The sequence below is a fragment of the Octopus bimaculoides genome, chromosome 6 (genome assembly GCF_046866305.1).
Source record: "Octopus bimaculoides isolate indiv1 chromosome 6, ASM4686630v1, whole genome shotgun sequence".
NCBI classification, from domain to species: domain Eukaryota; kingdom Metazoa; phylum Mollusca; class Cephalopoda; order Octopoda; family Octopodidae; genus Octopus; species Octopus bimaculoides.
In genome coordinates this window covers 71,762,917-71,776,397 of record NC_142933.1, presented here as the reverse complement: position 1 = coordinate 71,776,397, position 13,481 = coordinate 71,762,917, and the positions used below count along the sequence as shown (strand labels likewise).

Sequence of the window (13,481 nt, the reverse complement as noted above, 5' to 3'; positions counted from 1 at the left end):
CTACGAAGGCCAGTCAGGCGGTACTGGCAACGGCCACGCTCAAAATGGTATCATCATCATCTTATACTCTCCCAACCAGCACTGTGGTGAGAGAGTCAAAACACATACTATGCTTTGATGTGAAAACTCCTAAATGTTAAATCTTGGATTTTAATTTTAATTCGCTTGAAAAAACAGAAAAAAGATTTTTTTAACAGGATGTAATTGATTTGAAAAAAAAAAAAAAAAAACCCACAACTAAAACAGCTATAGTGAACTTCAGCTCATTTCTGTTATATATATGTGTATATATGGTGGAGTGCAGTGTCTTGAAACATTAAAATATAACAATACATTTAAAGCAGTGAATCTTGAAATTTTAAAATTAGACAGGTATAATATAGTAGTATGGAAAGTAATGTTCATTGTGTTGTGGTGGTGGTGATACAAATACAACAACAATAGTAAGAATTATTCAAAGGAATAGATAAGAGTTGAAGCAGAGAGAAACAAGATAAAGTTAGTAAATAAAGTTGACCTCTTAACATTTAAAAATATAATAAGAACACTTAGATAAAATATAATAATGTTGATGAGAATTTGGGTAATTATAACAATGATTACTACAGTGAAGGTGTATGGCTCAGTGGTTAGAGCGTCGGGCTCACAAACATGAGGTAGTGAGTTTGATTCCTGGATTGGGTTGTTTGTTGTGCTCTTGAGCTGACACTTTATTTCATGTTGCTCCAGTTCACTGATCTGTAGAAATGAGTTGCGCCATCACTGGTGCCAAGCTGTATCGGCTTTCGCCTTTCCCTTGGACAACATTGGTAGCAGGGAGAGGGGATGTTGGTATGCATAGGTGACTGGTCTTCCATAAACAACCTTGCCCAGACTTGTGCCTTGGAGGATAAATTTTTAGGTGCAATCCCAAGGTCATTTATGATCAAAGGAAGTCCTTTCTACCATAGTGATGGGAATAAAGATGTATCATCATCATCATCACCACCACCATATTATCATCATCATCATCGTTTAACTTGTGTGTGTCGGATAGAATTTGTTAAGGCAGATTTTCTAAGACTGGATGCCCTTCTTGCAACCGTTCCTCCCGTTTCCAAGCAAGGTGCTATTTCCTTGTACCAGACATGTTTTTCTATGAAAGACTGGACAGGAACATCACATGCATGTTCATGATGATGTTGATTGTTTAGAGTCATCACATAAGACAAGGTTATATGCAAACACATTGTCGTCATCGGCATTAACTTGTATCCGAGTAGTTAATCTGTAGAGAGTGATTGAGTTTCTTCATCCTGATGGGTGTGAAGGTTGCTAGTGCCTGAGGTTGTTATTTAGGCCAAGGGTGGTATAGAAGAGCCAAGTGGGCAAGTTGCTCTTTGTGTCTTTGACGTCTGATCTCTGCCTTGTGACATCTGTTATTTTCCATCTGGCCTATTCCCTTGACGATGACATGGTGCCACTTTGGGTGGTCCTTGGCAATTGTCTCCCAGGTATTTGGGTCAATGGAGCAGCAGAGGACAGTGGTCTTGAACTGGTCTCAGAAATGAAATTTGGGGGTGACATGTGGTCTGGTGTCCGAGACCAACTCCACACAGAGGAACTGATGGAGGGAGGTGTATTTAAGGTATGTATATGATGTGTTCCAACCAGCGAAGGTGGTGTCATGCTATGGTAGCTTCAATGCTAAGCAGTCTGGCCTCCAGCAGAACCTTTTCATTGGTAATGTAATCATTCCATCAAATCCTCATTGTGCAAAGTTTGTGCTGCTAGAAACGTTCAATGTTCTTCAAACACATACACACAAGCATACATACTCACATACACACAAACCCGATGGGCTTCTTTTAGTTTCTGTCTATCAAATTTACTCTTCACAAGACTTTGGTCACACTATGAGGCTATAGTAGAAGACACTTGTCCAAGGTTTCACACAGTTGGACTGAACTCATAACCACATGGTTGGGAAGTAAGTTTTTCAACCACACAGTCAATATGTATATTTCTAACAAAATCAGTTGATACGGTACAGAACATTGCTTGATTTTTGGCATCAAATTATGTATAGTGAACCATTAACTAACCCCTTAAACTCTTTCAGATCAAATGCTCAATAAAGCTATTGTCCATGAATAAATACATACACCTGCCTTCACACATACACACACATGTATGCATGCAGACATACACTCACAAACACATAATTTCATTTGGATAAAAGGAAAATGGAAGTATACTCCAAGATTTCAAACAATAAACAAGAATTGCCACTCAATATATACAAACAACAAATAACAAATAATACCAGAGCAGTGAAATATACCTGTCTCTCAACCCTTTTGTTACCATATTTTGGTTGAAGTACACTGCCGTTGTTTCAATTAATTATCAAAATTACGAGGAATTTAGCAAAACAACATCGTTATCATTAAGCTGATGTTTGGTACATAAATGAACATGAAATTTCGATGGAAGTTTTAGTTCAGATCATTTTAAAACAGGAAGACTATTCCTCAGAATTGGGGCAGTCTTGGGATGAGTGGTATCAAAAGGGCTAGAGTTCTTTACAAATGCAGAACAAAAATTGCCAGTTAATTACAATGTATACTGCTTAAAGTTTGTTTTATCGTAATCCTCAATAAAAGATAAAGCTAACTTCCATTGTTTAGGATTTCAAAAAAAAGCAATTAAAAGAACAAGCTTGATGGATTTTTTCTTTTTGTTTTTTTGCATTCATTATTAGAAATATTATTACTATTTGTATTTCTATTAATAGTCTAATAAAAGTAAGTATGAGTACACTCATTAACTTTCTATAAGAATAGTTGTAAATACATTGAATGAATCATGAGGTTCATCATGAGCGTTTTACACACACACACACACATGTTGAGTCAAGGATTAACAATGTAAGATACCATTTGTTTAAGAATGGCATATTTTTCATAAACAAAATATTATTTTCTCTTATATTTCAATTGTTGTAAAATTAAATGGGGTATTTCCTTTTTGGCTTCTCTTAGGAGAATTTTTTAGATGTAAGTAATCATTGAGGACTGTACATCATATCCAGCATATATCTCTTAAATAGGTGCAAGCAAGTCTGCTTCCCAACCACCATGGTTTTGGGTTCAATACCACAGCAAGGCAACCTGGGCAAGTGTCTTCTACTATAAAACCATCCCAACCTAAGTCTTGTGAGTGGACATGGCAGATGCAAACTGAAGACGCCCGTCAGGTGTGTGTGTGTGTGTGTTACAGTCTCCTTGCTTTGAAATTATGTGATGGTTGTAAACAATTGTCACCTTCATTCCTAATCTTCCATGAAAACATTTCTGGTTATAGGGAAATATTACCTTATTTGGAAATAGGTGAAAGTTAGTGACGGGAAGAGCATCCAGCTGTAGAAAATCCACCTAAAAAACAATTCCACCCAACCTATGCAAGCATAGAAAAGTATGTTAAAACAGTGACCATTATACATTGCGTTATTTCACCTTTATCATTGTTGCTTTGAGTCCTAAACTTGGAAAGCAGATCTGGTAATTCATTTTCAGATTATTCATTTTAGAATATTAATTACTTAATGTTCAGTTTTTATAAAAAATAAAAAATGAAATAAGCAAGTATCTGTTTTAGAAAAGATTTTGGACAAACGTCTTTTGTCTTTTACCATAGACTCAAACTAACCAATGTCTTGTGAGTAAAACTGGTTAGATAGAAACTGTATTGGAGCCTGTCACATGGATTATACTTTTAATTCAAAGACCCAGTAGCATTACATCATAATCTAATGTGTAAATGGATGTAAAACATTAAAACAGTAATGTATTTATAGGAAGTTAATTATATGGCCAGTCAGTGCTGGATTAATCCATTAAGCAAAATAAGGACATGCTTAGGGCATCTAGGGACAGAGGCACCACAGAAATGAAAATGGTTTACGGCACGAAAGAAATCACTTTAAACTTGCTAAAAGGATATTCGTAATGCTTTGTCTCTAATAAGTATAGAAGCAGAAGTTTTATGTAAAATTAATTTTTACAATATCATCAAACACTTTGCAAAAAGTGATCAAACAACTTAATTGAAACCTATGGAGGATCCACAACTTCAAGACTTAGTATATTTCCCACAGTAATTTTATTAGTATATCTTCCTTCTGTAACATTGACAACTTCTCACTGTCACCTATAACATCATGAAATTCTATGTCAACATATAGCACCCTAACTTCTTAACTTCTAAACACAAGTGTCATCTACAAGCAATCTAAACATTCCTGTTAGAGTGCACCGCTTTCTGAAGATCTTAAAAACATTCTCCAATATAGGCATACCAACCAAGTTTATTTTGACAGCTACACAAACACAAACAGTATACATATTACAGAAGCAACTTCACATTATCTCTTTCTCTGCATGAACATGTCTAAAACTTTCAAATTCACAAGTTCTGGGCTTTATAATTCCTGATGATCTATCGTGGTGAACATGCACCTATAATATGGGAATTTAAAATTACACTGCAATGACTAAAATTCCAATTCAAAACCAAAAAAATTATCCAAATCCTGATTTTTTGCTTTAACTCTTTATAATGTTCAAGTGTGATCCAGCTTGGAGTATTGCTCACATATTTAAATATCATACTACTACTACTGCACACAATAACATCTGAATCTTTAGCCAAAAGAAAACCATTCAGTTGTTGTCATTTAGTACAAGATTAGTCCTGAGTGAGTGGAGGCGCAATGGTCCAGTGGTTAGGGCAGCGAACTCGCGGTCATAGGATCACAGTTTTGATTCCCAGACCGGGCGTTGTGAGTGTTTATCAAGCGAAAACACCTAAAAGCTCCACGAGGCTCCGGCAGGGGATGGTGGCGGACCCTGCTGTACTCTTTTACCACAACTTTCTCTCACTCTTACTTCCTGTTTCTGTTGTACCTTTATTTCAAAGGGCCAGCCTTGTCACACTGTGTCACGCTGAATATCTCCGAGAACTACGTTAAGGGTACATGTCTGTGGAGTGCTCAGCCACTTGCACGTTAATTTCACGAGCAGGCTGTTGCGTTGATCGGATCAACTGGAACTCTCGACGTCGTAAGCAACGGAGTGCCAACAACAACAAAATCCATTTATCTAAGAGTGTGATTTAACCCATTCATTACCAGATTTCTAAAGAAATATGCAACTTTTGTTCCAATTAAATTTGAAAAGAAGGAAGAATTTTTTAAAACAATTTTGTCATTATTAAGCTGGAGTTTGGAACATAAATTAAAAAGGAATTTTGAAGGAAAGTTTTAATTTAAATCACTTTGAAACAGTAAATTTTTATCATAAAAACAAGAGAAGTTTGAGGCAGGTTGATACCAAAAGGGTTAAAGAAATTTGGCTGTTATTTCTAACAGATTAGGTGACCATATAGAGGTTCTTCTGGTGAATCATGACTACATTTGGCACTTGTACTATAATACACTCTATACAAGATTATGTCTGGAAAAGCATGAACAACACGATTTCTTGTTTCTCCTCAACTCAACTCTCTATAATTCTAAAGCTCTCAACAATCATAGTGGACAACCCAATCAAGTCCGGACTCTGACACCAATTGTTTCATCATTTGACAGGTAATGCACTGTGCTCATCAACAAGACATTTCACTATCTGTCTGTGGATTCACACTATGTTTTACATAAGACTAAATACTCTCTTCTAGGTTATTGTCTTTTCTAAGAGAAACCTGACTGAAAAAAAAAAAACCTATAATCAAATACAATCCAGTGATGACCATCATGAAAATAATTGTGGCATTTAGTTTTGACCAGTAAGTTCTCTCTGTGATGTTTGAGATAATTTATATATGTCCATAACAATGAGTAACTTCAAGTCTCCAGATCATCATTGTCATCATTTTACATTCTTTTTTCCATGCTGGCACAGGTTGGACGGTTCTACAGGAACCAATGAACTAGAGGATTGCACTGTACTCCATTGTTTATGCTGGTATGGTTTCTTCAGCTGGATCATCACCATTACCATCATCCTTTAACGTCTTTTTTCCATGCTGGCATGGGTTGGCTGATTTGACCAGAGCTGGCAAACAGGAAGGACAGCTGCACCAAATTTCAATCTGATTTGGCTTGGTTTTTGTTCAGCTGGATGCCCTTCCTAATGCCAATAACTTTACTCAGTGTGCTGGATGCTTTTTACTTGGCACCAGCACGAGCAACTTTACATGGCACCAGCATGGGTGCTCTTATGTAGCACCATCACAGGGATTTTGCAGGCCAATCCTCAGAGAAGTCTTCCCTTAGGGAAGTATATGATGTGGTGCAGCAAAGTCCAAAAGAGTAGAAAGGGAGGAATCCAACGAGAGAGGAACAAAAAAAAAAACAGCACAAAGTCAAGAACAACAGAAAAATGTTGTCGATGGCCTCTGCTCAATGAGGAGCAAGGGGTCCTTCTGGTGAATCATGACTGCATTTGGTAATCATTCAATAGTTATATTCTATTCAAGATTATGTCAGGAAAAGGATGAACAACAATTTGTTTCCTCTCTTGTTTCAAAACCTTTCAACAATCAGTGGACAACTTAATGAAGTCTAATGCTGTTAAGATGGTCTTATGTATAAGCTGTGTATAACTGAATAAATTTACTAATTTCTTTCTTTTTTTTTTTACTCTTTATTTTTAATAAGTTTGAAAGAAAAATTATTTTATAATAGAATATGGAACAAAACAAGCAACTATGTAGATTAATGCTGTAATTATGAATTCAAATCTCACTGTGATAGACTTTGCCTTTCACTCTAAAGAGGATAAAATGAAGTAGCCATCAAGCACCCAGGGGGTCAATTCACACTCGTGCAATGCATCATGACCTAGCACATCTAGGTCAACATTGTCTAATGTGTCTTCATTCAAATAAGGGTGCACGTTGAGGGAGATTTTGCAACTATTTCTAGCCAGCCGAATGACTATATGGAAATCCTTTATTGGTATCTGTTTTAATAATACTTGAATGTGCATATGTGAGAGAGACAGACAGACAGACAGAAAGAGAGAGTAATGAAGGGATTAAGCTACTTATAATACAATTAGCGCAGCATTTTACCTTGGCCTTCAGCTCAGGTAAATCTGCTGAATCACTAGATTAAGAACTCAGGTGTAGACAGTATCAACAACAGACACAGCAGGTGACAACATGGGAGCTTCTACAATGTAGTTGTTCAATCTTCTGGAAATAGCAGCCAAATCAATTTTTCATTACACCCTGCATCCGTGTAAAATGAATGGAAACATTGGTAATGTATGTAACGCTACATACTCTTAATGAAGTGGATTGTCTCAGCAGGACAGCATATTAACTAAGGTCTGTTGAATTAGGAATGACTGGCCTGGCCTAGCTTGGGGTTAAACAACAACAACAACAAAAATGAAATAATATTAACAGTATCGGCAGCAACAACAGTATAAGGGGCAAAAACACATTAGTATCAACAACATAAATAATAATGGCTTCAAATTTTGCCAAAGGGTTAGCAATTTTGGTGGGAGGGGATGAGTCGATTACATTGACCCCAGTGTTCAACTGCTATTTATGTTATCGACCCCGAAAGGATGAACGGCAAAGTCGACCCCGGCGGAATTTGAACTCAGAACGTAGCGACGGGGGAAATACAGCTAAGCATTTCGTCCAGCGTGCTAAAGATTCTGCCAGCTCACCGCCTTAATAATAATAATTATTATTGTTTCAAATTTTTTGCCACAAGGGTAGCTTGGAGGTGGGGATGAGTCGATCACATCGACCCCATTGTTCAACTGGTACTTATTTTATCGACCCCGAAAGGGCGAAAGGCAAAGTCGACCTCGGCGGAATTTGAACTCAGAACGTAGCGACGAGCGAAACACCACTAAATAATAATGGTTTCAAATTTTGCCACAAGAGCAGCAACTTGAGGGGTGAGAATGAGTCGATTATATCGACCCCAATGTTCAACTGGTACTTATTTTATCGAAAGAATGAAAGGTAGAGTCGACCTCGGTGGAAAAATAGTAATACCCAAAACAAACTAGGTGCGGGTCATTAATGTCATGGGAGGTAATTCGATGCTTAAGGTTCATAATATTACTAGTATAGCTATAGGCACAAGGCCTGAAATTTTAAGGGAGAAAGGGCCGGTCGATTACATCGACTCCAGTGCTCAACTGGTATTTATATTATCGACTTCGAAAATACGAAAAGTTAAGTCAACCGCGGAGGAATTCGAACCCAGAACGTAAAGGTAACAGAAAATAAAGTGGACAGCGGTAGGATTTGAACACGTAATTAGTGATTGAATGAACTAGATAGCAGAATGTATTTACAATCAGTATAACAGGAAACTTGCCAGAACTATTCGTAGTAATTTGTTGGAGCAGAAAGAGTTGTTGTTGTTGTTGTTTAACCACAGGTTAGCTTCAATTGAGGAGAACGAAAATCCATATAACACACATTTAGAGAAAGTAAACTTAAAACAATGTCTAAAGAAATTTAAATCGTCTGTTAAAACATGTATGCTCTTGATACAGACCTGTGTCTCATGCGCCGGTTATGAGACTTCCTAGAGGTCCCAGGACTATGTAAAGATGTCCAAGTAGTCATAATTGAAGCGAAAGAGGAAATAGATTCTGTTTACATTTTCAGGTACGTTAAAGTTTTACTAGCTTCAGCGAGACGTAATGTTGATTAAAAGTAACAAGTCGGTGCGGTGTTAGTCATTAACAAAAACAAAAAAGAAGCAGCAGCATCATTTGGCTTAATTAGTTGAACTAACTAGATCTGAAATAATGCTTTTAAGTTTACATACACTATGTAATTCAAGTAAATAGGTTTTGCCACTGTCTTTCGTTTATTATAGTAGGCAGATAACAACAAATAGACGCAGACACACAGACATTTATATATCACACATACAAGGAGAATAATTGACAGGTATAGAATTAAAACAAACGGAAATAAAATAACATTGATAACCTCGAAATAATTACAAGTAACTCACCCACTTAACATTGTTTCGCTGACAGTGGAGCACTGGATTCGTGCAAAGTGTAATTAACGGGAATAGAAGCGTGTAATATGCACATGACAACTAGCTTGCGGGCAAATAGTGTCTGTATTATGTTGTTCTTTTCTCTAGACACATACACACACAAAGTTATATACGGGAATATATTCATTAACGTTGGAGTGGGTGGAGTACAGTGGTAGAAAAAGTAACTAAATGTGCTAAAAACTATTTATTTAACAACGGGAAATAATCCAGACGTTTTGCTCATGTCCATTTCGCCTGCTGTATAACACATTGGTTACAATAATTTTTTTTTTTAACTGCAGCTTGGTAACAATAAAGGAACTGATTTTCAAGGGATAAGTGGCAACAAGAGGTATTTTAACAATTTAACCTAGCCCGTACTAGTATTACAGTTTTACAAATTCGTATTTTGAAGGCAAATTGATTTATTGATGTATTCCAGTGGTCCTCAACTGGGGTCTATATAATATTTTGTTCTAATTTATATGCAATAAATTGATTATATTTCTACAATATACAGTATTTAAACTTTTTTTTTTTTTTTACAATTCCTAATAAAATTTCATTATAAAAATGTAAGAGTTTTTAGACAACGAGGATCCCACCCGTTGAGTAAAATACGAATTAAAAGTGGTCCATAGGCAAAAAAGTAGTCGAGAACTACTGATGTAGTCAGTTGTGCGAGCACCAGCAATGCAACAGATTCGTGGTTCGAATCCAGTTGGAGGACCTATTCTCTTAAAAGCGGTAGGATGGTTGGAGCGTTAGCGTATCAGTCGTTAGTGCAGTGGTTCTCAACCAGAGTCCATATAAAATTTTTGGGAGTCTACGCAGCAAAGCAGTATGTTGGAGATTCGCAATAGTATTTTAAAGGCCCCTGAAAAAAAAAATTCGCTTTAGGTATATGTATTAGTATGTATTGCAAGAGACATTTCGGTTTCTTTCTCTAACGTTTTACGTAGTTCAACCTACACTTGTTAATGTGTGGAAAACAAAATAGGAATTTTGGAAGAAGTTTCTGTAAAACTAGTTTATAAACATCAAACGGCTATGGGTGTCCATCAGAATAAAATAGTAACCAAAGGGATTCAGAGATGAAAAAATGGTAGAGAACCCGTCATTAGAGCATTGTGGTATTTACTCGCAGCCTTTCATGTTCAGAGTTAAAATTCTACTGGGGTCATATTTGTCTTTTGTATAGCAACTTATAGTGGGTCATATCTGTAATTCAATTTACAAGATATTTAAACCAGATTTTAATATTCTGAGATTTATTAGCGTAGTCGGTGATGTAGCTTCAAGATATGCCACAAATATTTGGGCTGACCTGTTCTCTTTAAACTTTTACCTGTTCTGCGTTTCAGATTGTGATACACAGGACATATTTATCTAATCGTCCATGCACCATATATGATACACATTCCCTTTTATTTTTCAACCACGAGAGTAACTTGTGACTTAGGAAAAGAAAGCTTTGTACTACTCTGAGCATATGAAACAAAGGGTAACAAAATGTCTGAAAACAAGCGTGGACATTTAGGACAGGCAAAAAGGGTCTAAAGGGGTGAAAAGTCAGAATTGTTACTATCGAACAAAATACCTTGCTGAATTTAGTTTCGGCTCTTACCTTCTAAGGTTGAGTTCAAGAAGCGGCAACTTCTTCGAACCGTTCCCGCCAGAACGCTAACTGACCAATCACGGCCCCTAATAAGGTCACGTGATAGAGTATTTTTCTGATGTCTTGTGAGCCTACCATCAACTATAAAATGCTTTAATTCAGCGGCAAAATTCGTCTCGGCTCAGTTTCTCTTAGAGACTGTTCCGTGTACCACACGACAGCAGCAATTCCAGCGACAACATCAACAGCTTCGCCATCAGCAACACGAGTCTACGACTACTACCAAGCTTCGTCTTCGCCACCATAGTCAACACGACTTTAACTACGAACGACAATATTCGCCAATATCATCAACATGATTTCTATGTACACCAATCCAAACCACCGCGGCACATCTCTCTCTCTTCGATTCTGTTTGGTGACTCAGCTTCACCACGATAAATAAACAGACAAGAGTTTCAGCCAGCGACGAACATCTGTATAACAAGAGTCCGGCCCGGCATCGAAGCCACAACATCACAACTAGTGATCGCACTGGCACACATACGCCTCAACTTCTTTCACATACAGACTCTTCCTATTGTGTACTCAAGAACTGGTATAAATGCTCACGTGTTACTAACTCTTTCTATCTGCTGTAATATCTCACATACACTCTTTTCTTTATACGACGGCCTGTCTTTTATGTTTTTATATGTCGCATTCACACACAGGCATACATCTTTAACGCCACAATAAATATCTCTTATTCATCTTATACGGTTGTATTCAATATCGTTTTCATTACTGGTATTTACGAAATCACTAATGTTATCGAAGTATAACATTATTTGTATATCATATTTGATATATATTTTTGTGTTCGACCGTGTGACGCGATTAAAATAAAAGGAGTCCTGTTTTTTTTTCATTCGTCACCATTTCTCCTTTTTGAGTTCGCACGGTCGTTCTTACACCTTGCTGAATTTAGTTTCGGCTCTTACCTTCTAAGGTTGAATTCAATCGAAGTGACCTTTACTTTTCATCCATCCGTGTAGGGAAGGGGTGTAATGTAAAATAAAGTTTCAAACTAATACTGGGTTTGATTTAATCTACTATACCTTCCCACAAAATGTATAGTTATGTGACTATGTTAGAAGTCAATATTCTAATATATATTATTCTGGGCAAACAATACTTTCTTACAGAAAATTAAGTAGCTGTTCCTAGCTGACGTTGGCATACCGATTTCAAATCTGTAATTAATTTTTTTCTATCGCGTCTAGATTTTTGTGTAAAATGCAAATTACTTGGTAAAATTTCTTACCACGTCCAGCTATTGGTTATAATCGGTTTAATACCAGTAATATGAATCTTGCGTTCCATGGTTAAAGCAATTTTTGTTTGCCAACTATATATAAATTCTAACGATTTTGATCAATCAAATTTTGAGTTGACAACATTGAGTAAAGAGCATAGTAACGGCCCAACGGTCACTCGCTTGTGTGAGTCTAGTAGAGCGGCTGTTAAAACTCTCTCTTGTGGTAAGCAAGTAACAGGCTGTGGTAACTTATGTATTTCTATAGCATTTGTTTTGTACTACGGTGTGTATTTCTTTTTATTTTGTACATCGTAATTATTACTTTCTAGGTTTCTTTTTTTTTTTCTTTCAGATATTGTATGGTAATTAAAATGCAATCAAATAGCCGAGCTTGTGCAAATCACAGACAACTTCTGCTATATCTGTGGACATTATGCACCTAAGAGACAACGTAGAAACATAACAGCAAAGATTAAACTTGCCTACAAGTATTATTTTGACTAAGTTAAGCAAGCAAGAGAGGGACTGGACACCACATACTTGAGGTGCACAGTGCAATGCAATGTTAATAGCTTGGATGAATGGTAAAAGAAAAGCTTCGCCATTCTCAGTCCCCATAGTTTAGATGAACCGGGAAAAAAATCACTTCAATGTTTGTTATTTTTGTTTGACAAAGATTGCTGGTTTTACATAGAAAAACAAATTTAAAAAATCATGTACCTAAACTACGAGGCGGCAATAAAACTAGTACCACACGATGAAACAAGTCTCCGACTGTACGAAGGTGAGATGGAGAGAATATTTAGAGTGGAGGAAGAAAAGAGAGAACAAAGAGTCCAAGATAAAGGAAAGAAAATACGAGGAGGAAATGGAGTATGGTATGTGACGTACCCCAAAAACATAGAAACAAAAGATAATTAAGTTTCATTCAATAGTAAGAGGGAAGGTGCCATCATACATATATGTAGAGGATATGAAACCAATAGTGATTGAAAAGGATAACGACAGGAAGTTGAAGGAGGGGGTGTTCACCCACCAGGAGTGAGGGTAGAATTCAAAGAGCTGCCACCAGTAGTGGATCTAAGAGACATTGAACCATTGATGAGGTATTATTAAAAAGAAAAATAAGTATGTTAAATTGTAGGAAAAATGAGTAAAATTGTTTTATGCTAGGAAAAATAACGGTGAATGTATATAACGGTTCAAATGGCACTGCATGGGAGTGGAGACCATGCGACATTTTCATTTTTATATAATTTCATCTCATCTCATTTACATTCGTTTTATGGTTTTTGTCCCCACTGTGGTCTTGCCTGTCCTTGTGATGTCCCTGGCTGTATTTAGGGCTTTATGTCTAATAAAGAAATGACGATGAAACAAGTCCTCCACTAGCAACAACAGACAGCAGTTGATCTGAAAATTTTGCAAATGATATAGAAATAGGGCAAGATGGTGTATATGTTACAGATAAAACTAGTTCCCCACAT

The 13,481-nt window shown here is 36.6% G+C and overlaps 1 protein-coding gene and 1 long non-coding RNA gene across 8 annotated transcripts in view; one reads left to right on the top strand and one right to left on the bottom strand.

Annotated features, from left to right (window-relative positions):
- Nucleotides 1–10,980, bottom strand: part of LOC106882148 (uncharacterized) — a 74,919-nt gene extending 63,939 nt beyond the window's left edge. The window contains exon 1 of one of the 7 annotated variants that reach the window (XR_016242305.1): nt 9,044–9,338. Coding sequence is in view for 2 of the 7 variants with exons in the window: in XM_089354032.1 (XP_089210158.1) it covers nt 8,576–8,646 (71 nt within the window). In the remaining 5 variants the exon portion in view is untranslated. Of the gene's footprint in view, nt 1–7,116; nt 7,276–8,575; nt 8,968–9,043; nt 9,949–10,676 lie in introns of those variants that run through there. The other 6 variants (XR_016242304.1, XM_089354035.1, XM_089354034.1 and 3 more) reach the window with 6 other exon arrangements.
- LOC149135249 (uncharacterized) lies at nt 8,555–11,451 on the top strand. Its single transcript, XR_016242306.1, has 2 exons — nt 8,555–8,688; nt 9,379–11,451. It is a non-coding gene; the product is annotated as an uncharacterized LOC149135249 (long non-coding RNA).
- Nucleotides 11,452–13,481: the final 2,030 nt, after the last annotated feature.